Source organism: Cephus cinctus, unplaced genomic scaffold (assembly GCF_000341935.2).
Source record: "Cephus cinctus unplaced genomic scaffold, Ccin1 Ccin1_scaffold0299, whole genome shotgun sequence".
NCBI classification, from domain to species: domain Eukaryota; kingdom Metazoa; phylum Arthropoda; class Insecta; order Hymenoptera; family Cephidae; genus Cephus; species Cephus cinctus.
This window is the reverse complement of record NW_014333002.1, coordinates 946,310-973,094: the sequence shown is the minus strand read 5'-3', so window position 1 is coordinate 973,094 and position 26,785 is coordinate 946,310. Positions and strand designations below refer to the sequence as shown.

General features: G+C 34.7%; 3 protein-coding genes and 1 long non-coding RNA gene across 7 annotated transcripts; 2 read left to right on the top strand and 2 right to left on the bottom strand.

The window, feature by feature from the left end:
• The first annotated feature begins 5,308 nt into the window (after window positions 1–5,308).
• On the top strand, window positions 5,309–10,603 carry LOC107266172 (uricase). Its single transcript, XM_015736392.2, has 5 exons — window positions 5,309–5,460; window positions 6,449–6,664; window positions 8,895–9,307; window positions 9,389–9,699; window positions 10,014–10,603. The coding sequence occupies exons 2-5, from the start codon at window positions 6,450–6,452 to the stop codon at window positions 10,182–10,184; spliced, it is 1,110 nt and encodes a 369-aa protein (XP_015591878.1). The 5' UTR covers window positions 5,309–5,460; window position 6,449; the 3' UTR covers window positions 10,185–10,603.
• LOC107266174 lies at window positions 5,423–6,557 on the bottom strand. The gene is made up of 2 exons (XR_001537354.2): window positions 6,431–6,557; window positions 5,423–6,327 (listed from the first exon to the last, which is right to left on the bottom strand). It is a non-coding gene; the product is annotated as an uncharacterized LOC107266174 (long non-coding RNA).
• A 146-nt stretch (window positions 10,604–10,749) lies between the features above and the next one.
• LOC107266171 lies at window positions 10,750–15,283 on the top strand. Of its 4 annotated transcripts, none has more exons than XM_015736391.2 (8): window positions 10,750–11,611; window positions 11,687–12,600; window positions 12,697–14,029; window positions 14,104–14,249; window positions 14,325–14,437; window positions 14,640–14,802; window positions 14,896–15,021; window positions 15,117–15,283. In XM_015736391.2, exons 1-8 carry the CDS (start codon window positions 11,127–11,129, stop codon window positions 15,254–15,256), a joined length of 3,420 nt encoding a protein of 1,139 aa, XP_015591877.1. In that variant the 5' UTR covers window positions 10,750–11,126; the 3' UTR covers window positions 15,257–15,283. The 4 variants fall into 4 exon arrangements, with proteins under 4 accessions (XP_015591877.1, XP_024939196.1, XP_015591876.1 ...); XM_025083428.1 differs by having other exon boundaries at window positions 11,687–12,762; window positions 12,934–14,029; XM_015736390.2 differs by having other exon boundaries at window positions 11,687–12,855; window positions 12,934–14,029.
• On the bottom strand, window positions 15,270–24,009 carry LOC107266173. Its single transcript, XM_015736393.2, has 5 exons — window positions 23,907–24,009; window positions 23,550–23,711; window positions 21,437–21,740; window positions 16,642–16,885; window positions 15,270–16,467 (listed from the first exon to the last, which is right to left on the bottom strand). Exons 3-5 carry the CDS (start codon window positions 21,738–21,740, stop codon window positions 16,275–16,277), a joined length of 741 nt encoding a protein of 246 aa, XP_015591879.1. The 5' UTR covers window positions 23,550–23,711; window positions 23,907–24,009; the 3' UTR covers window positions 15,270–16,274.
• Between the last annotated feature and the right edge of the window lie 2,776 nt (window positions 24,010–26,785).

Here is a 26,785-nt window from a genome sequence, read left to right as displayed (position 1 = left end):
AAATTAGTATCTATATTCACCAGTCTCTTAAATAATCAGCATTTCAGTTTCTTAAACGATGTATATTTTTATAAATCAAAAATCCGGTTTTGCAATAAATCAACATTTTTTTAAGCAGATCATCCAGTATCATATTCACTCAATTTATTTTAAGATTCATGATCATTTACGAACGCCACCAACATTTCCTTGAAGCAGTTACCTAATTTTTAAACTGCACATTCACATTCATTGGCTGACAACACCGATAACTATTCACAATTCGAATAAAGCGGTAATAATGTTACAATCGAATCTTCGATAAAACCGGACATAATTTTTTATTCTAAAGGAAGGAAAGGAAAGAAAAAAGGGAAAGATGATTCATATCCTGCAATGACAGTGTGAATCACATTTATTATTTTAATCTGCGAAAAATTATATGTCTAATTATTCATTTATTCTTATCAACTGCAAGAGTTTTAACTCTATTTTCATTTAAATATCCATATCTTGACTTTCATGCGCAATTCTGTTCACCTTCGATTTGCAAGAATAAATAAAGCCGGATCAGTAGAGAATTAATGTTTACGTATTAATGTGCTACAATTAATTAATTGAAGTTAAACAATGAGGATTGTTACGTTCCGAATTTGAGTACCTTGGTTCCCCATGAAGCATATTTTATTGGAAATGGAACGAAATTTTAATTTTAGCTTCTATATAAATTTGATGTATGTGTCAAAATTTAATTCAAAATTATATAAAATCAGTAGAAATATTAAGTTACTTTATACAATATTTATTATCTTAAATCACGTTAATTAATAAGAATTTGCTCTATGGGGAACCAGGGTGTTAAAATAAGGAACGGAACGATCCGGATTGGTTAACCTCTCACCATTCCGCCTTTCCGATTCCGTTTTCCAAGCAGTTCGACAGTTTCACACCGATCAGTTGATGAAACCGACGGAAAAGCAATAACAATGCGCTTCTATAATTCGAGAAAAATTCAAATGTATTTTTTAGGAGAGGAAAGAAAGAGAAGAGAGAAAAGAGAGGTAGTGCAAAATATTGTCTTCGTAAACATATTATTACGGCGACGTAGTCATTCAATTTGGATAACGCGACTTGAATTAATACACGTGCCGTACGCGTGCAAAACAACGATATATTTTTATATAGTTGGCATTTTTCAGCGATATGATTACGTATCCTCGACACGTAGTTCTGATCAGCTGTCATTTACATGACGAGCTTTTATATTGTTGTGCACTACAAGTTGATAACTCAAAGGCTTTCTGCAATCCAAATTGTAAAGAGCAATTGAAACGCAAAAAAAGTTGATTCATCGTTCAATAGCTGGTTTGATTAATTGTAATATGCAATTTCTAGCAATAATGTCGAACGTTTTCTCGCAGTGCATTGATTGTCATTTTGAAATTTATATAAAAATTATCAACTATATTGTTTTATAATCAATACAATTATTTCTGTTTCCGTGTCTCAACTTTCTACGAGACATTTAATAACAGAGTCAATTTGGCAATAATGTGATAGGGATGTTATATACATAGCTATTTACGAAATTACCGCAAGAATTTACGCAGCGAAATTAAATGTGATTGTAAGAACGCAATAGGAGTTTTTTCAATTAATTTCGCGAGCCAAGGTCTTATTTAAATTTATTTACTTTGTTGCGTCTTACAAGACTTTAGGGTAGAATAGAATGATGCAATTATACAAGTGGAGTGAAAACATTATACATTCAAAATTTAAAACAGCAATGAAGGGACACTGTAGGGGTATTTTGGCTGTTTAGAATGTTACAGTTTGTCTCTGACAGGCCAGTCAAAAACTGATTTTTAATTTCAAGAAATAATCACAAAATGAGAAATATGGAAAATTTTCTGGACGTTAGCTACGTCATCCTGAACATTTCACATATTTTATTACCTTGTGAATACTTGTTGGAATTTCAACCGTAGGTAGATTGCTATGCAGGACTAAAAGAATCACGCGTAACCCCATTTTTTGTAAATCCAGGGATATTGTCCTATCCTGCTAGTAAGGAAAATCTTTGCAGGATTCCTGAAATTGGCCAATAAATCGCTGAGGATAACAAGAGGCTCGCTATTCTGGCGTGGGTCGTGAAATCTTGGCAGTTTTACCAGGGTAATCCTTTTCAAGATCCAACATCATTTTGTTATCCCCAATAAAGAATAAACATCCTACAACATATTCTAATTCGACTAAACAATACAGTATCGATAATGTAATTTTGTTTTTTTGGATCCTTATCTGTCACTTTTTCCTACCTTTATCGATGCTTGATGTCGATATGTTTCATATGGCAACAAGGTTATTCGGAAGTATTGCACCACCTGAAGTGGGCTACGGTGGGCCACAATAGAGAAATCGAATGAACGGGCTAACTTCACGTTATTAAAATACTCCTGAATGATGCTATATGTATGCGTATGTCTATATATCTATATATGTTTTACTCGATGCTTCCAAAGCGAATCTGGAGGAGTTATTTGTGAAATTATAATTTTTAAGTCAATTTGATAAACAGAAGTGAACAAGCTCACAACTGGATATTATATAACTTAATTGTAACTCCCTAGAGATTATAATATATCGTTATAACACGATATTTGACCCCCGCAATCTTATTACGTGGAATTGATTAAACAATCATTCGCTGGGGGTCTTGAGTAATATAATTACTGAGAATGAGAAACACGAAATTTTGATAAGTAATTTTTTTTATTTTCGTAATATCGACAGTCAAGGGTTATATGTGTCAGAACGAGACATTTGATGATTCTCTTGAATGATACTTGGTTATGTGAAACGTGCGAAATTACACGATTCCTTGAATTGGGAATAATACGACAGCGAAATAGTTAGATTACAGAAATAGTTAATATACCCAGTAAACTTATAATAAAATAACAATTATATATCGGGTATGCTATAATTTTATACACAACAAATATTATAGTTACGTATATCCAGTATCTTCTCGCCAAACACGCTATTACATGTAACACGTGCATGTTAATTGTAATTTTGTACCCAAATACATAAAGTACATATAACAGCGCAACTGATTTATAACAATTACAACATTCAGTATGAAATTCAAGCACTGTTCATATACAATATCCATTATTTTGTATTTGTTTGGATTAAATTTTCTTGAGGAAAAAAATGTCTGCACATACACACACATACGTTTAGCTTGAATACCCGGTATAATTTTATTTGCAAGATATTGAGTTTGATTGTTCATGACTCTGAAAGCTCGAAATCCCAGTTTGTACTTTTCTCATTGCGCAGGATATTCTATTTAACAGCATCCAATTAGTGTATAAGAGATTTTCAAACTTATTAAAATAACGTGATATTTTTTTTAATTAATTTCTTTGCGTATTTTCCGAACATTCGTTATGGCGTGTCTATGTAGATATAACTTTGTAATGTACAAATTTAAAGAGTGATAAATAACGTGCCGAAAAATATCATTGCATGTATTGTAACTTGCGCAATTAGTTCGGATAAGAATAATCTTTCGAATTATCAGTAAGGTTGTCCCGTAATATTTATTACGAAATATCGATATTTAATTGCCATAATGAAATCGCAGTAATTATAACCCGACTAAAAGTAATGATAGTCTGTTGTTTTTTTATGTATAAAACCTGTCAAGTACTAATTGACATCAGTACATAATTTAATATTTATCCTAAACAAACGTGTAATGACATTCTTGATCCAAATCGTAATTACCAATTACGTATATTTGATTCAAGACTCTCGGACAACGTTAATAATATTAATCTCTCATTAACGTTGCACAATCCTAAGAAAGTTTTCCTGATAAAAGTAAACATTTTCGAAGTTCCTAAACAATCAAGACTCGTTAACACGTTGATTAGCGCGTCAAGCTGATTATGAAACGTGTGTACTAGCATTTAACAATAACAGTAAATTGTCACATAAAAACAGACTGAAAGTCAAAACACACACATATATATGTATATTTAATAAGGAAGCGTAGTTACAAATAAAAATTAAGGAAAAATGAGTAAATAACACATTACGTAAAATTGTTAGCCAAAGACGTGGTGCTTTCAGTAGGGGGTCTTAATAGGAATCTGGATAGATCAGGGTCAACAATTTTCTCTTTTTCAGATATCTAAAATGCGTCAAGAGTTTCTCGGGAGATCATAGAGTCTGTTTTTGTTGATTTAAATTATTAGTAAATTTTCAAGTTTCCATGAATAACGTCTTATCAGTTGATTGAGTAAGATGAATATGGAAGCAGTAGGTAACGGCACGTATATCCACTATGTGAAATGCATTACGTTACGTTACTGAATTATACGTATAGGTTGAATATTTATCTTTAGAAAAGACACTGCAAAGTACCGGTTGCAGTCCAAGGAATTGTCTGGATGTATCCAGATGGAAATAAAGGAATAAAAAAAATGTGAACCATGTGACGGGTGTGAACTATGAACTAGTGAGAACTGGTACTGGTACGATCGACTTCTCCATACAGAGTATAGATACCGATTAGTGTTATCAATAAGCCGTGTGCCCAAGTATCTGAACTTTGTATTTTCATTTATCGGGCGTAAATTAATAAGCTATTAATACGATTGTTTTTATTTTATATGAGGCTGAGTCTCGTATTTTACACCCCTCGCCCCTCGATTATACAAAACAATATTGAGAGGAAAGTCACGTGTAATTCTTAACGGCCATTTTTCAAATTTAAATTTGCATTTCAACGGTTAGTTTTCACATTAAGGTTAATCATTTGATAAATGTCTTTTATAGTCACCGTTGTGAACGCACGCTTAACTTTGTTCACGAGTTGTCCGAGTGGGGCGCGACGCGTGTGTATCCGCGAAGAGCATGAAGATTTTCTGCAGTAGTCACAGGTCAGATAAGTGTATCGTTTAGATAAGATATTTTTATACTTCTTTTTTACAAGAGCCTTTTTCTATTTGGGGCATTTCTAATTATCGATGAATATCGTAATAGACTACACACGGAAATCATGTAAGAAGTGGTGGGATTGATAAATAAATGTGTTGGTCGTATAGGACCAGAAGACATCATGTGTCATGGCACTCGCTTATGCCGACAGGATGGGGGATCAACGTGATTGCGATTCTTTCTTTTGAACTCGACTTTCTTTTTTTTTTTGACCAAGTAGTATCATCTATCGTCTGTTGGAGTTCGCCGGGTCAAGTCTAGAGGTGGGGGTTAAGCCACGTGGTCCTAACCGTCAAGATCCACTATATAAAGGAGCATCTTCCAAATTTTAACGGTTTCTTCTTACTTAACTCACACAAGCTAACGAGCTCATTAAAGGTTGTACCATACCATAAAGGCTGTACCATTGATTAATCAAGATTCAAGATATAAGACATCGGAGCATTATTTATTAACAGGATTCAAGTAAGTTTTTGTGTATATTTATACATGTTCCACGAGTAAAAGATTTTGCCTAGGGAATACATTTACTTTAAAAGTCATAAGAACATGGCCCTTCAAAAATGTATTTCACTTGTGGACAAGTACAATTTTAACGAGAACATTTAGTTTGTTTTTGTTTAACTCATAAAACTGCTTCACGTCATGAGTTTCATATTCGAGGGACTCTTGTACGTTGTAAACCGTAAGGGGTTGGCCTCTTGAATTCAAATTGATTTCCTGGCTTGAATGTATGCTTATTATAACGCGATGACGTACAGCCATCAAAGTACTAAGTCCGATCGTAGTTCAACATCGGTGCCTAATCAATTCCATGTTAACTTTTGGTGGTAGTTTCATACATGCAGGTACACATCATCGGAATACGATTAGAGACTGATTCCTATGGGATTATTTTAGGCTGCACGAATTTCTATTTAACGAAGTAATATTCTGCGTTTTCGTAATTGGATTAATTAGTCGGAGTTTATATGTATTAATCGAGATAAGTCTTGTCGTGTTATACCTGGACGTATGGATATGACGGGATAATGTGTGGATATGACTATAAATAACACGAGCGAGTTATATGTGAATCGTACGTTAGGGGAGAAATGAATTTTGAAAATTCATACGTCTGAAGTAATTTCACTGATAACGCGATAAGAAAAAAAAGTCAGTCTGACGCGTGCTGTCTTGACTCAACCACTTGTAACTGCTTTAATTACTATATAATTGAGACTTGTTGTTGTTTGATATCTTGAATAGTTGGTACGATGTTCATATGTGAATCGATAGTACGTGATGTAGACTGATGAACTTTGTCCTCGTTGCTGGGCGAGTTCGACGTGTCTGGAATGAATGAATGAACGAATCTGTTAGGTTAGCTTAGGCCAATGAGATTTTTCAAAGTTTCATCAGCTCTGTTAAAGCTTTTTAGTTTACTGAGACTCACACACTCGTTATTTTTCAGAATGAGTAAACTGGGATCGCTGGCAGACGGTTCGCTGTCCTTGATGAGCAGAAGGAATCACTCCAGGAAGACAAGTTCTCTGTATGTTATTCCTGAAGGAAAACTTTCCTTGATGAAGAATAACGACGCACTGGGAAAGAACATAGACTTTGGAAAGCCGGTTCTTTATAGAAACGGCATCCAACCTAATCCCATTGCGAGCCGTGACGACGGAAGGTAGAGAATAAATTTTATTCTTTTATTTCATATGGCGAATGAAGTAGGTCTCTTTCTTAGAAGGATTACTGAAACAGATAGAAATACAAGATGGCAAGTAAAGCTAGTTTTTCAAGGAAGATTATATAATAAGGCAAATTTTTATTCATAAAAAATAAAGGCACTTAAGGGGTGAGACAGACTCTGTGAACCACATATGAGTATTTATGGATTAATGCTAATTGTTGTTATTGTCTTTCATATATTTTTGGTATACAAACTCTGACAGATGGACATTATTTGAGGTTAGTCATAATAGATAGTGAACATTGCCATATATGCAGATGATTCATCGATAATTGTTCGATACGGGATACCGACTGGTATTTGAAGCAAGAGTCAAATGGACTCAGAACGATTCATTAATATTCATTTCAATGATAGTATCAGCATAGACTCAAGATTACCAAAATTAAATCACAAATCATAATAGATGAGTGTATTCTTAGCACAAGGTCTTATAGCTATCTGGTCAAAACTGATAAAATAAATTCCAAAATGAAATCACAGTACAAGGGTTATAGGAATTGTAGCATAAATTTGAACCGCTATATTGAAGTTCGAGAAAAATAAGTTGTTAATATTTCACCATCAACGTACAACGTTACGCATTAATTATTGATCCAATATTTGATACATGGAGTACAAATATTGAACCGGTGATAACATCTAACGAAATTTTTAATCTGTCAAAAGTATGTGTAAAATATCCTTTGTGTACTTTATAAACAAGGTAAACCAACGGTATACGGATAAAACGAGGTTTCAATTTAGGGCACAAAAAGTGCCAAATCTGTGTTTTGGCTTGATGTGTTATACTAGGTTGTTATGATAGACTATGGTATTTTACGACGTATAGCAAAACGTCATTTTTCTCAGTGTAGAGGAGTCGTATTTAGGTTGGTAAAAAAAATGACTAACTTGAAATAACATTGAATTGGATAAGCTGTAGATTCTGCTGGTTGATAATTCAATGCGATTGAAAGAGCATAATGATCCCCGCTCATTAATTCTGGAGGACGTTGGAGCAATCCTGCCACAGATCAAGGATAGAAGTTATTATCACCACAGTCTTGCTTAGCAATCTGTACAGTCGGATCTGCTGTTTATCGCCATGATATAGACGGATTGTACCAGGATAGGCGGTCTTTTTCTTTTCTTTATAGCTGGACAATGGATGATCTCGATGACATCTTTCCTATCTGAAATTAATTATAATTTTCCAATTGTTGTTTTCTGGATCACTTACAGTGAATAGGGTTAATCCATCCATCTGTCGTGACTAAATTTTCACTGACTTCTTACGCGTCTCTAGTCCTTATATATAATCAGGTGGTACGGTAGGTGTGGTGGAGGTAGCGTTAAGCTGTTGCGCCATCTTGCGGTGTCCAGCAGGACTTTTAAAGCAAATTCGTATTCAATTTAAATACGACATACGAATACGAAATTTCCTTCAATTTTGAATCTTTGTAGACATCGCTGTTAAGGAGCTTGATAAAGAAGTTAGGGCTAACCTCTAAGGAACGTTACAGTATATATTATTTAATCTATCATTACGTGACAAATTATTCGGATAGTGCAGCGAATCAAAGTGTAATAATAAAATTATGTATAATGTTTGGATGGAATTCCGACGTTGCCCGATGGATCTGCACGTTTCACTTTTGTACTTTGAGTCACGATATCTTATGCATGGTTCATCAAAAAGATACATAATTAGAGGTCATTGAGGCTGTCTTAACCTCGTTATATTTTAGACAAGAAAAAACATGCCGTCAGTGCTTATAAATATATTGTTGGTATACCTTGAAATGAAAAATGGTACACTTGATTTGATTATAAATTTGTTCGAGCAAAGTTTTCGTATAGAATGTATTTTTCAAAAATGTATAACGCGGGAGGGGGAAGTATCCTATGACGCATGATAATTATAAACTACGCGACAGCAAGTGAATAATTTGTAATTAATCTTGTTGAAGATTAAAGATTGGAATGAAGACAAAAATGCTATTTCTTAAAGAAGTAGATAATAAATAATCGTGTTTCATTGGAACGATGAATTTTAACTGTATCTGACCTCATTCGTAAAGTTTTAATGAAATATGATATTTAATCTTTATAGTTTTTTTCTTCTTTAGCTTTTACTTTTTCATTGGTCGTACTAATGAAATATGTTGTATTTATCTTACAGGGACAAGTATGAACTTGGCTCTTATGGTTATGGAAAGAGTAGCGTGAAGTTGCTTCATGTGCACAGAGATGGCGCTTATCATGATATCCGAGAATACGAAGTGGACACGCATTTGCGTTTAAATTCGCAAAAAGATTATCTTGAGGGTGACAATAGGGATATTATCGCTACAGATAGTCAGAAAAACACTGTTTATCTACTAGCTAAGAAATATGGTGTAAAATCTCCTGAGGAATTTGGAATTCTTCTATGCGCCCATTTCCTTTATACATATAAGCATGTCGAGGAGGTTAACGTGAACGTCTTAGAATATCCTTGGTCTAGACACGAGGTCAATGGAGTAGCTCATAATCATGCTTTTGTATTTAGTCCTACTGCCATTAGATACTGTCAAGTTTCACAATTAAGAAACGGTGAGTGTTTATTTGTATTACTGATTACTATGCATAGTATTTTTATATTCACGATAATATTGTGTATCGTTTATTTATTAGAGTCGCCAAAGATCCGCGGCGGACTCAAGGATCTTCGGGTTCTTAAAACCACGCAGAGTTCATTCACTGATTTCATTCAGGACGAGTATAGGACATTGCCGGATGCTAATGATAGGATCTTTAGCACAGTCGTTACGGCTTCCTGGGACTTTTCCACAGCTTCCGGAGTAAATTTTGATCAGGTCTGGCAAACTGTTAAAGATTGTATACTCGAAAATTTTGCTGGACCACCTGAAACTGGCATTTACTCACCAAGCGTTCAGAATACACTCTATTTGGCGGAGAAAAATGTCCTGGATAAAGTGGATCAGGTAAATAATTTTTATTACATGCTTATATCACTGTCTGATGATCACTTTCGATTTTTTGTGAATTTAACAAAAATTTGAAAATTTATCCCTAAATCGTGATTCACCCTGTATACGGAGACGTAGCGATACATATACAGAGTTATTCAGTAAAAATGCGCCACGTGAACATGATTCTACCACAGAAATCAAATCGACGGGCTAACTTCAGGTGCTGCATTTCTACTGAATAATCCTGTACACAAAGCAATGCAGCTATTTTTGAATATTTATTTTTTGGGGTAAAAATCTAAAATGTTTATTTTTCTAATTCACAGATTTACAGCATCGAGATGAAGATGCCAAACAAGCATTATTTCGACATTGATCTAACGAAATTCCAGAAAGTCGTACAGGGTGAAAACAAAGAGGTGTACCTTCCGGTAGACAAGCCTTCCGGTATCATATATGCCCAGCTCGATAGAAAAGTGACAACGTCAAAGTTATGAAATTTCTATTTAATAAAGTGATCACCGAACAATTGCCATCTACGGAATATATCCTAAGCATCTGTATTATGTCACGAACCGTTAATGGTCGTTGCGTAATGCCGAGATAGATATTAATTACGTTTTCGTCGATGGACTCGAAGATTCGAGGGCTAACGCTTTCACTTTTTCACGACTCACGTGCATTTATTAGCGATACTCAATTTGTAAATATATCAGTATTTGTATTGTAATGTCATGTGACGCTGTTAAATTTCAATGTTTTTGATTATTTTGATTACTCTGATTATGAAATCATTAATGCGTCACTACTGTTATTTAATAGATTGTTAAATAATTTTAAAAATCTTCCAAGGTTACTTTAATTGGGTTGTTGTTATGATAATTATTTTAATAAATTGAACAATTTTTATTCTTTACATATTCACGTTCTAATGAATATTGTCCGTTAAGTTTTCCATATCTTTTCATTGGCAAATTTTCTTAGAAATGCGTCAATGATTTTTTTACATATCTTAAGCCACACCAAACGTGTCCCAGATTTTACACGATTCTCGTGGCACTATTTCGGTGCGGCTCTTTTTTCCCCCTTTTTTATCTTTTTTAATAGTCGATCTCTTTACACATCCTTTGGCGCGCCCAGTTTCCTCTACAACTGTCATTATTCAAACATACACCTCAAGTGAAATCTGGAAATATTTGAGAGTGGCAAACAAACCGTCTCATAAGAGAATTGTTCACGCATCCTGCATGCCAGTACCATTGTGTCTTCTTTGGGTTTTGGGTGTATCTGGCAGCGAGGACGAAACTGTGTAAAAAAAATAAACGTTAAAAAAAAGTGGAGTATATTTGTGCTGTGAAAAATTGTGTGATGTGAGAATACGTTGCATAGTATTAGGGTAAAGCGAACATTTTTTTTTTTCGAAATTTTACTGAGCGACTATGACGGGCCACCACGAGCATTTTACGAAGATATTTGCTTTGATGGGATTTTTCATACTGAAATATGGAAACTGTATACAGGTCGAGTCCTCAAATTTGAATGAAACTGACAAACAGTGCGGTGGTTCATTCTCGGGTTATCAGTATTCCATAAGCAGTCCTAATTATCCTGGAAATTATCCTGCTAAACTGGATTGCACTTATGAGCTACGTGGTAGTCAATTCTCAAAATGCGATCAAGAATTTCATTTGCAATATTTGGACTTTAATTTAAAACCCTCGGAAAATTGTGAGAAGGATTTTCTCAAGGTTGGGGATCACGATGTGCTATGTGGTAATGTCGTGGGAATAAGACAATTTAAAGGGCTGAATAATAGTCTGAGATTAGTTTTTCATTCAGACGAAGAACGGGGTGGAAGGGGTTTTAAAATTTTGGTAACCACCTTGCCCTGTTCCAGTGTTAAAATAGATCCAAAAAGAAGCAGGTATGTTATCTATGCATGCAATTTCTTTATTTCGAAATTTCGTTTTTACGTGGATATTTTGAATTTTTTTTCCAGATCAGTCACTGAATCTAGTACAACATCGGAAAATAGTTTTTCCTTGGACGGAGCGGCAGAACATCAATTTAATACAGACAATGAGAATGAAACACTTAATGTTCCTGCATCAACTACTCAGTTTATTTTTGCGACTAAGGAAAGTCTAACTAATGATTTTGCACGGGAGGAACTTTCACCTAAAATAGGAGAGGAAAATGTGTATTCGATGTACAGCCCGAATATCGAATTTAACGTTGAAGATATCGAGGGAGGAAGAGCTGATCAGATTCCTGTAAAAATTCAAACATCCGATTCAAACATTAAGAAAAATTCGATATTTACAAAGACCCACAATCTTCCTACGTTAGTCGTGGCGAAGCCATCTGAAAGTTTCCAATTACCAATATACGAGCAACATCATTTTCACGATGAAAATTGCCAACACTTTAATATCCATGAGAATGAAAATCCATTGGAAAATCCATTTGAGACAACAGCAAATTTTGCTAGTACACAAGAAAATCATAAACCGCATATTACATCGTATTTGTATTTACCACCAAGTTCCACTGTGCCACTAAAAATTCGAAATCAAATCGACGAAAACTCGTCTAATTTAACGGATTCAGTTGCCGGTAAAACATCCTCGAGCCTAGCGCCACCGGTTATCTTTCAAACTATTCCATTCTCGACCCTCAGTAATGTGGCTAGTGTCACGGTGCCGCCTACAGAAATTCTATTACCAAATTTCAATACCGTACCAAAGTTTACCACGCTAGTTAACGCAGGAAATCGAAATTTGGCCGAGTTTCGACAATCTCCAAGAGTCAGCGTTAATTCGACAAGCAACAACGGCATAGACGGTGTAACGAGATTGATTAACGAAGGGTCAAAGGTCGGACAGAAATACATTACACCAGCCACGGTTTACGGTACTCCCGGAGAAGCTAATGTCAATATAAATAAGGATTCTTATTACATTCCGTCATCTATTAATTATCCTAACGCGAATAACAATCCCAGCACAGGTGGCGTTAATTGTAATGGAAATATTTCTCCAAATTTTCCCAATATCAACACAGGATTTAATACTGGTAATGTGAATACTAATTATGACCCGTTAGCTAACAATGTGCCCAATACGAATTTCGGTGTGAATACAAATTTTGACTTCAATAACAATCCCGGTACTACATATGGAATACCAAATTTTAATTTCAACACCAATCCGAATCCAACGATTAACACAGACTTTGGTTCAACAGGTACGAATTACATACCATCCACAATTAATTATCCCAACACGAATTTTGACGTGAATACAAATTTCGGTGTCTCTGGTAATTACCCATCTATAAATCTCAATCCTGATAATAATTTCGACTTTAGTTTTGGGGTTAATTCTAATTACCCAGGGACGAACTTTGGCGTAGGTAGTAATTATAATCCAAATACTGGATTCGTAAATTCGAATTATTATCCTAGTACCGGTACTGTCAATACTAATTACGATCCTAATATCGGTATTGTAAATACGAATTATTATCCCAGTACAGGAACAAATGTTAACGGTCAAAGTTCTGAGTGCTGTAATACTGTGTACTCGTCTCAAAGGTTTCTATTAACGAGTCCCGGATTTCCGGCGTTGACCTATTCCTCTAAAAGTTACGAGTGTCGATACACCATACGAAAATATTCTCAAGATGTGTGTCAGTTGCGTTTGAATTTCAAATTCTTTTATTTGGGTTCGGACGATCAGTTTTGCGCTTACGGGTATTTGGATATAGACGGTCAAAGAGTATGTGGCTGTAAGAGCAGCACCAGTATAGTATCGAGATTTTCGAATTACGCAACGAAAACAATTACTTTGAAATACTTGGGATATCCTCGAATAAAGTTCAACGGATTTTTGATCGAAGTTATTCAAGAGTCATGTTCGAATAGTTACGCAAGAGCTCTCAAGGATATCGAACAGAGCAGAACGATAGTAAATTCGAGATTGAAGAGATCATCGACAGGATATTTTTATGAAAAACCAAGTTACTCGTTGCCAACCACCGGACGTCATCCTCTGCAAAATCCCGGAAGTCAGACGAATCAAAATTTATTTTTCAACAGTTGTCAAGCTTTGGTTTTCTTCAATTGGGCCGTGGCAGCTAAGACAGTTTATCTGCGAAATGCACAATGCTCGACGACCGGAAGTTCCAGTCTCATTTCACAAGTGATACCAATATTTCCTGTAAGTGGCAGTTGGATCAGTTATCCAGCTGCCAATTGCGAAGGTATCAACGTTATTGATGGGACTATATCGTCACCGCAATATCCAAGAAACTATCCTGAAAATCTCAACAAGTGTTATAGGTATTATAAAAATCTGCATATGACAACAAATCTATTAATAGTATTAAATATTGTTATTAAAATAAATATTCCAGATTCTACAAAGCTCCTGGTTACTGTCAATTGGAATTGGCGATTTTGGATTTTGATTTAGAAAATACTAAGGGCTGTTATAAGGACTATGTATCATTCAGTGGGCAGAACAGAAGATACTGTGGCACATCCTTGGCAGGAAGTCGAGGTAGGAAATACAATATTTTATTATAACATGTTTTCGTCTCGCTTTAACTTATAAAAATTTTTTATTTTCTCACAGCTATATTCGATACGTCAAGAAGCAACATAGTGGATATGTATTTTGTTTCGGATTCTTCCGGATCCGGTCGAGGCTTTCGTGTTGGCTTCACACAAATTTCCTGCCAAGGCCAGGTGAATTTATAAGGAATGTCATCGAGTGACCATATCAGTTTAATAATTCACGTACATCTTCAAAAATTTTAAATTTTGTATATGTACATTCATTTTTGCAAATAAACTCTAGAAGTTTCTGATAGTAAATTCGTGTACCGTAATTACTAAAATTTTTGGATTCCACCATTTCACGTTTGGTTACTCAATTAATCTAATGCAGGACATCCACTATCACAAGGAGAATCAAACCAATAATTCTCAGCAAGAAAATACAGAATGCATCCTGGAACGTCGTAGCAAAGAAGGTATAGAATTGGCACCCAGTTTGGAACCACGTTCGCCAAAGAATTTAAGTTGCAGTTACGTTTTTTTAAAAAAACACGGTAAGATTGAAATATACCCACTGACCTTTCACAGGGAAAAACAAAAATAAATATCCCAATAGAATTCATTTCCTCAATCAATAATATTCGTAGGCTACTGCATGCTGCGGTTGCATTTCGAGGAATTTGAGCTTATCGATTCACCAGGATGTGTTATGGGTTATTTGGCCATAAGAGGACGACGATTTTGTGGTAGATTCTTGGAAGGAAAAGTATTAGGTAAACCGCCTGGCTGTGTGCGCAAAAAAAAACAGTTTTGTGAACTTTCATTTCAGGCATGATTTTTCTCATTTTTTTTTCTCTTACCTAAATAGACCTACCGTTCGAATCGATCAGCCGCACTGTAGAACTGCCATACTTCATGAAGAACGATGTGGATTTCGTGAAATGGAGATTCACCTATAAGTATTTGCCATGTAGGAGCACGATGGTACATAAGAATAAAAAATGGTGATCGACAATAAATATGAATTTGAATGAATGATTTTTATTGTTGCTAATGTTATTATCATTATTAGTTTTTTTTCTTCTTTAATTTTAATACTGCTAGTACACGTTACTTCAATATAGGTTTAATTAGGCCCTCGTTTGCTTCAGGGTATTTCTATGTATGATTCAAATTTGTATGGCTGCCAAAAGTCTGTATGGGATTACGTCGGAAAGTAATTTTGCTTAAGTTGATTCTCACGGGTAAAATCGTGGCGCTGTGTACACGTGATTGATTTTGAAAAAACTAATTCTTCATGACTTCTAAATCACTTTGATTTGTTATATGGGACAAACATACACATCGAGACGTGACATTATTCTTTAACATCTCCGTTCTAAGTACCCTCGTTAAAAGTTTAGCATGCATTGACAGTCTTCGTACGACGTAGCTTTGTGATTAGTTTTTCTTCTTTTCCTTCTTTCTTTTTTTCTTTAAATCGAACTTTTCACACAGCAAGTCGAAGAATTTTTAACTTACTTGTAATCGCAAGAGCGAGGTCCGAGTCATTTTTTCTGTAATAATTTTGAAAAACAATTCAGTTCAAATTTGCGTATTGTTAGCGATCAACCTAATTAAAAGGATTTGTAATACAGAAAAAAAAAATTTTCAAAAGTCAAAAAACCGTTAAGTATTACGTTACAAATGTTTTTGAATATTTTGTTACCTGGCAAAATAGGATATTACATACCAAATGCTATATGTCAATAAATAGTGTGTTATTAAAAATAAATTTTCGAAACGATTAATCATTAAAATATATCTGTAATTGCAATTCGCAAAAGCGTTCTCTTGACTCGTAACTCGCAGACTACGTGAGTCATAGACGTTTGAATTGCGCGCTCTTCGAAAATGTCATTTCTAACGATTTTCACGATTGTCGATTATCCAATCATAAATATCGTTTCGTTAATTGTTCCATTCTTATTATTATGTCGTTTTCATTGTTCCTTCCGTAAAGTTATTCCCTTCTCGTAAGCTCCCATTACTTCCTGCGACCGAGGAAGCGAATGTTCGTGAAGACGGCGCCAGCTGGTCGGCGTCGATTGCAGAAATTCACGGTTCGCGACTTGTTGCCCTGACGTGCGTCGTGAAGTGCCACAAGTAGTTGAAAAACGTCCTCCCTCGTAGGCGTGCATAAATAACGCGAGGAATCGTAATCGTAGCTATTGCGTGATCTAAAAATGTCCGGTGGAAAAGAAAAAGAGAATGGAAAAAAAATGTTAAGTGAAAGAGAAAAAAAGAGAAGATATATCATATAGCTGCTCTACGTAAGTATCTATTACACCGATATATATTTTTGTTGTCAGAAATTTTAAGTCAAATTTTCATATAATGATTACATCATGTACCGTGAATTTTGTCTCTTCCATGGATAACGTCTATAGTAACGTGATCTCTTCCAAACGGTCGGTTCATTTTCAAACTTATCCTCAGACTCATTCCGGTCCTCCGAATCGTTCCAGAGGTTAGGTTCCTCTACGAGTATCAACGGAGCCTCCCAAGTACCTGGCTCCTGGAGAATTTTTGTCAGAAGTCCAGAGAGACGTGTGAATTCCGTGTCTTCCATTTCCTCCCTTGATTCGCCTTGTTCGTCTGTAATATTACGTTGGGACATGCTTTTAGTATAATGAATCCTTTTGACGTAATATTCTTGTTTTTCGTCGTGATCGTGGATAAGGCTGAAAGTGTAATTTTGCAATGTGACACATACGGGAGGTTCATTTTTGGAATTTGAATAAATGCGGGAAAATTATATATACAGTAGTCCATAGTGACGTAAAGTTGGCGGGTGGCAAGTAAAAAGAAGATGTGGAAGGTTATGGAAGCCATGCATATTTTTGCTTAGATGTTAATAACACGAGAATGGAGATTAAAAAGGCCCACGCGATGTGACTACCAGTTGCGTTCAATTAAGGAAAACTAACGTGAACTCAGTCAACCGTGAAATTATTCAAGTTACACGTTAACCGCAAATACTACTGGATATGCCGTGACTTCAGCGAAATATCGTACAAAATTTCTGCACGAATATTCGTGTTATGGCTGAGAGCTCCTTCGATTTTCATTCGCCTAACTTGATCGATTCCTCTGACGGAACTAATCGGACCTTTGGCAAATCGAATGGCGGAAAGCAATTATGTGTGTGGCACGAATACTTGTCGTGATAAATTAAGTGAAAATCCAATTGTCACGAGTCGCAATTGCAGTTGGATTTTCTGGAATCGATTTTCTGATAAATCGTATACATATTTATATCCATTAGAAGGATATTCTCCACTCTTTGTTTCATAAATTCAAAAATCTTAAAATTCTAAAAAGTTCATAAAATTAGAAAAATCTCATGAAAATATAATATTTTTCCTAACACAAATTATCGTGAGAAAATTATTAATAATTATCACAAAGCATATTTTATTAATCGTAAGCCCATTCAATTTATTGATAAGCCCTCAATGTCACGTGGAATCTTCCGCTTCGGGACAAGTCAATTTCCATGATAGTTTCTCATCAACTTCAAATTTCGAGTATTCGCCTATAACTCGCTTGTCGATGATTTAAGTAAATTTATTCGTAAATAATCACACCATAGGGAACAAGCAGGTACAATGCAGAGAATGAATCTGATAAGTTGGATAGTTCACGGACTTGGCAGGTGGCAGATTGATGAACAATAAAAAGTGGACTTTGAAGTTCGTATCGTGTTACTGGATTCTGTCTAACAGAACAAAAATAGAAATAAAATAGGTCTGACAAAACTCTGGAAAAGATAAAGAGACAAATTTTAATATAATTTAAAATAATCATAAATTTCCACCTGTACATTTTTTTTTAAACAGTTGGTAAACAATATAATTCTGATTGAATAATACGTAGCTTTTCATAAAACCACTGAAACGCTTAAGTATAAAAATAATACATTAAACTGCAAAATCATGCACAATTATATTTTCCTACAAAAATTTTATGTAAAAATACGTTTGGCTAGTTAGAGGCTCCATTGTTTTGGATCTGTGAAAAAATAAAAAGCTTTTAATCCAAGCAAAAGCTTTTAAATGCAAGCCGAATAAAAATTTTCCATTACAAATGTTTTTTCTTCACAAATTTAACGAATGCTTTTCCATTGATTCGCATTGATCAACCACACGGTGTCCTTGGCTAAGAAATATCGTCCATGTGAACAAGAGCATAGGATTTACGTTGTATGATAAAAAAATAATATAAGAATAAAATATATATTATACAGAATTATTCAGTACAGATATATCAGCTGAAGTTGGCTCTGCCATAATAAATGAAACGAATAGCTTCACTTCAGTCGATCTTCCATTCAATAAAAGAATACTGAGACGTCCTGAGAACGAGACAAAATATGTAGATAAAAGTTTCATATGCCAAAAGCATAATATCTACAGTGTATGAAAAAAGAGAAAAAATAAATACGTCTTTCCTATAAACGTAATTCATCAAAAATTCATAATAAACAAAGTAAGAGTAAACCATTAGTCAGAGCATAAAAGTTCGTTACTGTTACGACACTCTATACATTATTTACAGAATATCTGAAAATTAGTAAGAGGATATTATGATTCAGGGAATTTAGAAATAATATTTAATTTTCGCCATTACCATCTCGAGAGCTTTTTTATACCGAATGTATTTATTTCCTCGTAGATTTTCAACTTATAGCGTCGCCAAAAGTGTACGTATATTTTTGTGTGAATATATATACAGTAAATTTCTAGGACTGGGTGCTATTGTGATGTGACGTAGCTATTACCAAGTGATCAATAGCTATAACTCAAAGCCATACTTTTATTTCCAATCGTCCAGACCTATATACAATTAGCATTAACCGAAACCAATTGAATATTCGTAATAAATACTAAAAAGCTTTTCTACCAAAATAAATACAAGCGTCACGTGTATGTATGTACATATATGATTATTTTTCAAGTATGGTATAAAGTACTGGTATAAACGTTTTCAAAGGGGCCTGTAAGATTTTGAGGTTATATCAGAAGGATTACAAGTGACACTTTGTGTAATCCAGGCAGCTACAAAATCCCTAGGATATAGGAGTTGGACGAGAGAAGATATGACAAATTTCGAACGTGATTTCTACGAATATTTTATACTATATGTATATAGGGTGGATGGTCCAGTCATCAACAATGTGCCAGTATTCGTCAGTGTGTGCTTTGACTATAGCAAAATCTACAGTGTTATAACGATGTCTGGGCCATCCACCTTATATACTGTTCGGATGGTGTGATTGAGCTGAATAACCCAGCTGACATACACGAAGATGATATAAGAAATATAAAGCATTTACGAAAAGTACGAATGGCGGGAAAATTTAAAAAGCACAGTTTTTTTTTAATCAGTCTGAATTGAAAAAAGAAACAAACAGAATTGATTAAGCACAAATAAGTTTCTTGTTTGTCCAACGCAATCGAATCCAATTGGGATTTATACCTAGGTTCATTGATTAACGTCAGATCCGTAAATAGAATGAACAAAAAATAAAATTCAATAAATCCAACAAATTCTAACTTGTCGCTATCATTTTTACAGATCGATTAGTTTCGCCATACCTGCCTGCTGATTAACGTACGATCAAGAAAGTCAAATGCTAAAAGTAGCTAGGGAGCAGCTCTTGGCTTTTTTCAAAATTCACCGATCTGCATTACCTCGTATAATCCAGGGAAACTGCTTTTCACGAGTTTATTTATCGTTTTAGGTGACTCGAAGGGGAGCCACCCTTCTTAGTTAAAATTTTCTTACCCCAACGTTTTAACATTTTAAATGTCTATAGTTACATTCCCGAGCGTTCATGGAGTCATTTATAACACTTGGGCCATTAAAGGCCATTCTACAATGCAATATAATAAGAAATAAGCAATAAGAAATAAGCAATAAGATCTTCAATTGATATTTACCTAATTCCATTGGATCCCCCAATGAAGAAGGAGAAAATCGTTTTTAAAACCGAGCGTTTACTAAGTCTCTACGTTTTTTGTGACGTCTTGGATATAGCAACGATACGGAAAATAAAAAATAATAATGATAGCAACAAAAACAATAATAATGATAATACCGACCCGGAAGTTCGTATTTAATTATATATATAAGATACCTCTCGTTATCCATTAACATACCTGATCCACTTGTCATCCATGTTACAAGGGTGGATTCACATAGGAATAGTTACGCGACCCTTATTACCCTTATTTATCGACACGATAGGTACTTTTGTGTCTGTGTAACGATAAGTCAAATACACTAGTTCAAATGGTACTTTGTTATCACAAATCCCATACAACGTGCAAAGAATAAAAATTGTATAGATTAAACGTTAATTGAATCGAAATATGGTTACACGTGTTCTAGGGATTTTTACACGAATCTAGTTACAGCATTTAGTAACTAGGTATATCGATTTTTCATAAATGTCAATTATATGAAAAAGTGATTAATCAGTCACTTTTGATATTGGCTTCTAGCACCATGTCATAGATCACCGTTTATTATACTCGATTTGTCAAGCAAAACCAATTTCACCACCTGTCGCCATAAGTCCCTGATATATTTCGAAGGAATTTTAATTTTCTATTTCAATCACCGACCCGACTCGAACATCTAGCAACGGTTTGAGGTTATGAAGCCATCATCCCCCCCCCTCGTTCTTTGGGTTTGCTGATCGAATTGTAACTCTAGTTTCAGCCTACGCGATCCTGTAGGCAGAACTTGGAGGCTAATATTGAGTTTAATAAAAATGATTAAACACAGATTCAGACCTAAGCAGCCTTATGCAATATAATTGTTTAGTTAAAATTCGTGTATATATATATATATATGGGTGTTTAAATACGAGATTTTATTGAAATCATTATAGTTAGGGTCTCGGGTCATAAATATTTTCTGCATCGAAAATATGTCTTCTAGATTGAAAATGAGGTTTAAAACCTTTTTCAACCTAAAATCGTCATATTTGGACGTAACTGACAGTTTAAGGCTGAAATTGACGTTAGCTCATTCGAACTTCCCTACCTTAAAATTTTAATACCAGCTTAAGTTTTCGTGTAGAATAAATAGGTTCAAGCGGATGCACAATTTCGGGCTCTGGTAGTAACGTGAACTCACCGATATTTATAAATCGATTGTCACCCAATTCCTCCAGGGCTGCCAGTTTTTCAAGTCGTGAAACGCTCGATGGAAATTTCGAGTCGAGCCACTCGTGCGGCTGATTTGATCTGTCCAGATCAATTTCCGGTTTTGGAATTGAGGCGGGTAGATTTAAAGGGTGTAGATCACTCGGTCCGTTAAGATTTTCGAATGAGTACGGCAAGTCGTTTCGGTGTCCCTGGGACGACATATCCAGAAGTGGCTCCGTGCGGGAAGTGGCGGTTCTTAGGAATGCCATCAGTAGGGGTAGTAGATACCACATCTGTAATTAATACAAAAAAAAAAAATTTTATCGTAGTTTTTTCAATCATTAATATTATTCGGAAAGTATTTTTTTAGTATCCTCATTACGCTATCTAGAAATTGCGTGTTCGTTATATGACATCCTAGGGCTGAATCGAGTAGATAATCGCATTATCAGTATCGCATCCATGTATTCCATATGGGATTCTGTACTACAGTACGTTAATTGGATTACGCGGTTTCATTATGTATCTAGACAGAGGATCACACGAGATGAATTCGAAAGTATCCTAGAGCGTAGGACGAATTTTATCCTATTATTCGTAGAAGGACTCTGGTACAAGGACTTTTCCTGACGGACCTTGCTCCAGATTTCAGTATAGAAAATCATGCTGTAAACAATGACAATACGTATAGCTATAGATATACAGGAATAAAATTTTACAATAAAATAAAGATAGGCTGCAACAAGGATTTTTCGTCATACAATTTTTGTCGAAATATTATTACAAAAATTGAACAATTATTTTCGTACGCATGCCTATGATATTTCTATTATAACTTCCGTGTATGATAATGCAATCGTTTTTCGTTAAATTAAAAATTTTTTTATCAACCGCCTAGATACATTACGACACGCCAAGTATTACTGAACCATTAATCGATGTTTACATATAAGGTTAAACGTCACTAAAAAACCTTGAATAATGCGGATACGATGTTACTGCAATTTTTAATGGGATTTTTTAAATTTATATTTTGATCTTTATATCTATACCTATGCATATTCACTGTGTGTAAGACAGATTTTACACGATTGCAATTTATCATCCCTATAAGGGTTCATTACTCCCATGAGATCAATCTCGTGGATATTGAATGATCTTTTCAAGTGGTCCAGCAGCGATAAGGATGAAGTAAAAGTGTAAAGCGGGAAATTAACTTTTCATAATTATACTCCTCATATGTGTACCAGTGGTTGGTTTGTGCATGGATGAGCTCGTATACTGGTTTAATTGTAGAACTTTGAAATGATACGCTTGAAAATTGTGACGCGATCGTCCCACATCATAGTATTCCGATACTAATTGAATGAAATTGGCGGCTGAAGCGCAAATCAATTAGTGCGTGACACGCAGCTATTGAATGTTTCAATTAAGGAAGAAACAACAAAAACGATGAAAATCAAAAGGTCGAAGCAACCACACATATAAAAAAAAACGCGTGGGATTTTATAGTGATTTATTATTTTTTGAAAATATCTCAAATTCTATTTTAAATTTCGCGCCTCTCCTACCAGCCGCGTAACTGCCTTATATTATTGTAAATTACATTATGGATCTCTAATTATTAAAAAATTCTCTTCTGTATAATATCCTATCTGATTGATTAAACGATAAGGTTTAATTAATGACTATCAGTTGAATCAAAATATGTGTATCTATCCCTATAAGAAAATATTTCGATCGTCTTCTACAATCTAATTTCGTATAATAACTTAATAATATACTTGACGCTTGTTCATTTCGCCAGCACGCCATATGCTTGGAAACTTGTTGCTCCCTTAGCGGAGCTTCCAAGCGAACGAGTGGTACAATAATAATTTCTGAATTTTTGTCTCATATGTTTTTGCAAATTGAACGTGTGAATTTTTTAAGAAACATTTTTTTTATTATCTATATTGAGTTATCCGATACAGTTATATTAAAAAGTACTATGAGCCAAGTGTCAACTAACTACATGTAATTAATGTATTAAATTGCAAGAAGTTTCCTTAAATAAGAAAGTTTTAGAATTCACACAAATAGTTAGCACACTTGGTACTTACCTTTGGTATAGTTTTTGAAAAGCCCTGTAGTCTTAACGAAGACACTTTGGCACACAGAATCACTTCACTATGGACCGTCCTTTCGTACTGTATACGATAACGATAACCGGAGGCTGATAAAGCTAAATTTTCAGATCCTGATCGTAGTATCGAATTTGATTACTGAAATTGATAAGAACAAACAGATAAGCAAGGATGAATATAATAAAGTAAAAAAAATAAACTTAATTAAACAAAGCAGTATGATCGAGGTATTAAAAAATCCTCAAGATCAATTCAGATCACTATTTATTTTATCCTTTTTTTTTAATTACATAATATTAAGGGTGAATCAAAATAATTTTTTTATTTTCTTACTTTTTTGTTACGTATATATATATATATATATATATATTTTTTGTATTCCCATAGACAAAGGGGCTTTAGTAGTCCGACAACTAGTAGCGTCGCGATGCGTCGGTGTTGTGGCGTTCTGTGAGCGTCGCGACGCCTTATATAGGCGTCGGTACGTCCCCTACAAGAAGGAGAGGGAAAACAACGCCCGAGGTAGAAGATGTGACACGATCTCCCAAGATTGTATCTTGCCAGCAGCTTGTTGCATGAAAATGAGTAAATCCGAAAAAGGTGAAGATTAAATGAAAAAAAAAAAAAAATATCAAGTTACACAAAGCTTCTATTTTTAGGCCGGAAGTGGATTTATATTTATTATATTATATATTATATATATTATATATATATTATATATATTTATATTTATTATATTTATATTATATTTATAGCCCAAAGTATATTGGACACCTTTCAACATCCTTACACCGAGTCCTGTTGTTCATCCAAGTTGCATATAATTCAGAGCGGATCCTTCATTGTTCCATCCATAGAACCCACGCATGGAAAAGGTGAACTCCTATTAATCAGCGAGTCCCATTATGCAAGAGAAATATTAATACGGTTAAATCCCTGGATTAAATCAAGACCAGATTTTGTAACGGGACACGTGACTTACGCTTTGCTTGCACATAACCTAGAAAACATAAAATGAACAACAGCACATTGTTTGAGAATAAAACTATGTAGTATGAAAAGAAAAAGTTCCACAAAGCTATTTTCAATATAAAGTTGTCTTTCGTGAAAAATAAATTAATTTTAAGACTACTTGTGACGCAGGTCTTCGAAATTTTTTTTTTATGATTTTCGAATCGATTATTCGAAACTTGAGGTTTCTTTAAGTTAGGTCATAGTGGATCTTCATTCAGCTTCCGTTTTTATGCCTCGTGGAAAAGAAATAAAGTTTCTGTATCATATGGTATAAATGTGTATATGTATACACATTGTATATATGCATATATATATTATGCAATATGTTCGTGCTTATCTATGGAGAATGCAGAGTGGAATTCCCTTTTTGAAGTAATTCAATTAACTTCCTCCTCCTTGTGGTGGTTTGATCCCTTGAATATTTTACAATGCTTCGAATATACTTTTCCTCCCCAAAGATCACTAGTCTCCCTTATGCATTATATGACACTTTATACAATCTAATGAAAAATATAGCTAATAATGCATGACGTCATTAGACACGTTACTCTCGATATTCTCGCGTGTCCTTTTCATGTCCCGACAGTCCATGACAAATGTCCTTGCGGTCTGAACCAAAGTTTTCTTATGTTCCCACCTACGCTTTTCGCATGATACGTTCGTAGAATTTCGGAAAATGTTTTATTGCTTATTTCACTAGAATTCCAAGATTTCACCTTATCCTGCCTTTAGGGTTTGGTTCCTATTCACTTTGCAAAAGGATTGACAGACATAAAGTAATTTTAAATAAAAATTTCAGATTTCTGTGCTGTTCCAAATCCTTGTATCATCTACATTCGGTTAATTTATAGGTTCAATGTGTCTTTTTGACAGATCCAAAACAATGAGGTTTTTATAGCAAAGGACACGTGCATGGTTTTGCACTAAAATATATTTATTTTTTTATCTTATCACAAACTTATGCGCTTGTATTAAAAAAATCATATAATTTTTCCCGAGTCTGTCTGCCAATTGTCAAAAAAGAAATTAAAATTCGTGGACCGACTCTTGGAAAAAGTTTGTATAGTTTTATTCGTGAGTTAATTTGTCTTATTAATGTTGTTAAAAAAAAATTATTTTTGCATACCAAAATAGTATTATATTTCGGAGTTGCGATAGGTATGGGGGGTCAAAGGTCAAGTCATAGGACCAAGAGACACATTGCAGTATCGATACTGATGCGATTATTGGAAATTTTCTCAGCTTACTGAAACAAAGGTGAACATGAACAGTGCTCGCTCCAGACCAATTAAACGAATCAAGAGAATAGAGGGTGAAGATGGTTTTTTAAATTTCAAAACCCATTGAATTAAGAGGAAAACGTATATAAAAGATAAACAATTCCAAAGACAAAGAAAAAATGTAAAAAGTGCTTTTATTTAAATGCACGATCCGAGGCCTTTTAACCCCAAATGCCATAGGGGCACTTAGGTGTACGCAAATGCACAGCTGACAGTGTACATTTAGATACGTCTACAAAACCCTAATAGCATTTGCAGCTGACTTCAGACACGATAGAATACACTGCATTAGCTTAGGACGTTGAAATAGTGTAAAAAAGCTGCGCGATACGTAAAACTCGTACGATGCAAAACTTACCATGTGATATCTTTGGAAATGCCCCATCCATTAGTTCTTTAGAATTTCAAGAAAATCCACCGTGCTTTGCCGTTTAGCTTTGGATCTTTGCAAACGGAACTTCCAGTTATAGCGACGTGAAGTTAGCTGTAGAAAAGCTGTGCGACACGTAAAACTCGTACGATGCAAAAAGTTACTAAAGTACAGTCACCGCCATAGCTCAAACCTGTTAGGTGAGATCACCCTTGTATAGGAATCTTTAGCTAATGGCGAACATGCCGCTACATCCTGACAGGATACATCTCCTGTCTAATGGATAGGGAATAACCTCTTCTGACGGTACACCTACTCGCTGGCGTAATTAGCACACTTCCGTTACCCCATGTTAGTACATGCTTATTCGAACGGGTTATACACGCCTGTTGTCTTATTCTAAAATGTATTTGACGCGTGAGACAAGGAATGATTTTTTTTCAAAATTTATTATCCAATTTATTAATCAAATTGACAATTTAATACCTGAATAATTTAATTATCCTTGAGACGTTCTACTCGTGTATTTAACTCTCTAGTTTATTCGA